Source organism: Oryzias melastigma, linkage group LG21 (assembly GCF_002922805.2).
Source record: "Oryzias melastigma strain HK-1 linkage group LG21, ASM292280v2, whole genome shotgun sequence".
Classification (NCBI taxonomy): domain Eukaryota; kingdom Metazoa; phylum Chordata; class Actinopteri; order Beloniformes; family Adrianichthyidae; genus Oryzias; species Oryzias melastigma.
Genome location: NC_050532.1, coordinates 15034790 through 15038311, shown reverse-complemented (window position 1 = coordinate 15038311; position 3522 = coordinate 15034790). Strand labels below are relative to the sequence as shown.

The 3522-nt window shown below is 43.5% G+C and overlaps 1 protein-coding gene across 1 annotated transcript in view; it reads left to right on the top strand.

Annotated features, from left to right (window-relative positions):
* Positions 1-3522, top strand: part of dnajb11 (DnaJ heat shock protein family (Hsp40) member B11) — a 9150-nt gene that overhangs the window by 1946 nt on the left and 3682 nt on the right. The window contains exons 3-8 of the mRNA XM_024260530.2: positions 171-268; positions 1327-1459; positions 1534-1676; positions 1897-1979; positions 2051-2108; positions 2182-2293. Coding sequence (XP_024116298.1) covers positions 171-268; positions 1327-1459; positions 1534-1676; positions 1897-1979; positions 2051-2108; positions 2182-2293 — 627 coding nt within the window. The remainder of the gene's footprint in view (positions 1-170; positions 269-1326; positions 1460-1533; positions 1677-1896; positions 1980-2050; positions 2109-2181; positions 2294-3522) is intronic.

Sequence of the window (3522 nt, the reverse complement as noted above, 5' to 3'; positions counted from 1 at the left end):
TTGCAATAAAAGCCAAAGACATGAAACCTGTTCAACTTTTTAATGACATCCTCATAGAGCTCACACTGGGGACCTTTTGAACCAAATCGGGGGTCAGGCTGAGTGTGTGTTCTTGTTGCTGAAAAGGGCTGCAGCTCTTTGCTCCCTGACCTGAAGGCGTTTGTTCACAGGTTCTGTCAGACGAGGAGAAGAGGAAGCAGTACGACATGTACGGCGAGGACGGCCTGAAAGAGGGACACCACAGCTCCCACAATGACATCTTCTCCAGGTGACTGTCTGCAGTCCAAAGACAATCCTTCCTCTGAACTAATCTGCTTTCTCTAGATATTTCTCCGCCTCATCGTTCAGTGAGTTTACACACTGATGCAGGAAACTCTCACACTCTGAAAGAAATGCTCTCAATTTATCTAAAGAAAAACCCAAGTGATAATTATTTCATAGAAGATTTATTGCAAATCTGTGTTTGAAAATGAAAACGCTTGAAATTAGTATCACGATTCACACAATCCAGGAGCAAGGAGGAGCTGGAAAAGCTTGAAAATGGACTTTGAAGTAGTTCAAACGTGACCTGGAGAAAAATGAAGCTTCATACAGAAGCAGAGAGAGACTGAGCACGCTCAGAAGGGTTACTGACTGTCTAGGAGAATGAGCAGCTAAAGATGATTGATTTGAAATGATGACGGACATTCCAGCTCTAACAGGAGATCCAAAGGGTCATCGGTCGTCGACCAAGCAGCTCTTCCAATGCTTTCATTAGCTAAAACATATTGAAATAGTTAAAAAATAAAGGATAAAATAAATTATTGATGTTTTCTGCACAATGTAACAACTTTAGGATTTTATTCTTTCACTGACTTATTTTACTTTGAAAAAGACTAGAAGTGAATATAAACCAAAAAACACACAAACATGTCTAATAAATGTCTGATTTGTTGGAGTGGAAGGACTGAAACTATTAAACCTATCCTCATTAAGCCTCTGAACATGTTAAAAGAACAGTACCAGGAGATTTTTCTGCTCTGCAATAACATTGGATTCACAAACTCAAGTGTTTTTGATTATTGCTACAAAACCATCCTCACATAATTGTAGTTTTTGCAGAACACAAATCGTTATGAAACTAACTGCATTCATTTCTGTTTTTGTATTAAAATTTAGAAAACAAATGGTAAACATTTAAGAAAAAACATTCAATTTGAATATAAAACAACTGAAAATGTTTTCTCCGAGAGCTTCTATGGAACGATCCAGAAATCCTGGGAAACAAATAAGGATTTGATGTTAACATCTGTGTTTAATGGATCTTTTATGTGCCCCCCCCCCCAGCTTCTTCGGTGACTTCGGCTTCATGTTTGGGGGAAACAGACAGCAGCAGGACAGGAACATCCCCAGAGGAAATGACATCGTTCTTGACCTTGAGGTCACCCTGGAAGAAGTGTACTCTGGGAACTTTGTGGAGGTGAGCAGAAACTCCTATGGTCAGAGGAACCCCCGCCCCCTATATGACGCCTCTGGCCCCGCCCACTCTTACAGGTGGTACGGAACAAGCCTGTAGCCAAAGAAGCTCCGGGGAAAAGGAAGTGCAACTGCAGGCAGGAGATGAGGACCACGCAGCTGGGACCGGGCCGCTTCCAGATGACCCAGGAGACCGTGTGTGACGAGTGTCCCAATGTGAAGTGAGTGTGAGGCTTTGACTTGAAGCCCCCTCCTGTCTGTCTGCAGGCTTCAGATACTTCTGAAGGATTTTCAGGATAAATTGACTGAATTCTCTCTGATTGATTTCTAACTTATGATGGAATCTTACATAAACTCTTTTGATTCATTTGGAGCAGAAACTAGAAATAGAATTCCTGTGGATGGAAACAGTAGATTCATGCCTGAACTGCTGACCCTCAGGTTGGTCAACGAGGAGAAGACTCTGGAGGTGGAGATCGAGCAGGGCGTCAGGGATGAGATGGAGTATCCTTTCATTGGAGAAGGTAACGTCAGCAGGTCCAGACCCGAGTCCTCTGCCGGTGAGCCGTTCCTCATGTCTGACCTTCTCCTGCAGGTGAGCCGCACGTTGATGGAGAACCTGGAGATCTACGATTCCGCATCAAAGTGCTGAAGTATGTCTCCTTCTGCTCATGCTCTGTGTGGGGGGGCTGCAGCAGCTGATGTGGGGGTGTTCTTCTGTTGCAGACATCCGGTGTTTGAGCGCAGGGGTGACGACCTGTACACCAACGTCACCATCTCGCTGGTGGAGGCCCTGATCGGCTTTGAAATGGACATCGTTCATCTGGACGGACACAAGGTGCTTTAACAGCAGAGCTTCATCTGTTCATAGTGTTTGGACTACTGGAACTCTTCAGCCCTTTACGCAGCTAGGTCTATTCTAGTGGATTCTGAAGCAAAGAAAAGCAGCTCTGCACTGAAATTCAACACTTTACAGTAAGGCCGGATCTAGGCATGGGGAAGGTGGGGCAATGTCCCCCCAAATTTCAGGACTGCCCCCCCAAATGGGATGCCATGCAAACAAGAAAAACAGAGCGCTCTCTGCTCTCTCTGGCTCCCATTCAAAGTAGCTGCTAGTGCTGATTGGTAGATCCAAAGGAGGGCGTGGCCTCTCGCTTCACTCGGGTCCTCCTCGCTCACTCCGTCGCTCACGCACACACAGCGGCAGAGACACGCGGTTCTCAGCAGCAGAGCTATTTGAAGTTTTCGTCTGCTGTTTGTTGCTGAAATGACTCCATTAACCGTAATTTGAACTCCTTCCTGTACTCCATCTGTTGCTCTCTTTGTTGTAGTTTGGAGGAAAAAGCGAAAGTTGACAAAGTGCAGGTTTCTGGTTGTTAAAGCTAGCGCTGTTTGTAGCAGCTAAGCTAACAGTACCGGAGCTTTAGCTGTGTTTGAGATGACTTGCCTGTGACTCCTCGGTGAGAGCAGGAGGCTGCAGGCGGAGAAAGGCCCCTGAGATGAAGGCGGACAGTGGGAAGTTGGGGTTGTCTTTCATATTCCATTGAATTTGAATTTGCCTCACCTCCTTAGTATAAACTTTAATATTATGTTGTTTATAATATTTTTTTTAAACATTTGTCCGTGGACAACAGACATAAAATAGCTGCTGGGTTAATTTAATGTCCACTGTCCCGGATAAATACATAAAATTGAAATTATAGTTAATTTTTAAAGGCAACAATAACACATATATTATTTGAAATCTTCTTCATTTTTACATCAGTGATTTACTACTATGTAGCCTATTACTAAAACACAAACTCATATCTATAAAGAAAATACATCATGAAATTTAAAGAATTATCGTGATATTGTTGATTAATATTTATAGTGTATTGAGTAATTTCGTGAAAATAACAAGAAAGTGGGGATGGCCGGGCGCTCTCCCCCTGAGTACATTCCATCACCATCCACCTCAGTGAAACATAAACAATCACATGAGCACAGGTATCAGCTCACCTTAGCACTAACCGTTTGTGTGACAGAATGAAAGTCTTTATCTGAATGGGTTTGTATGATGGAGTG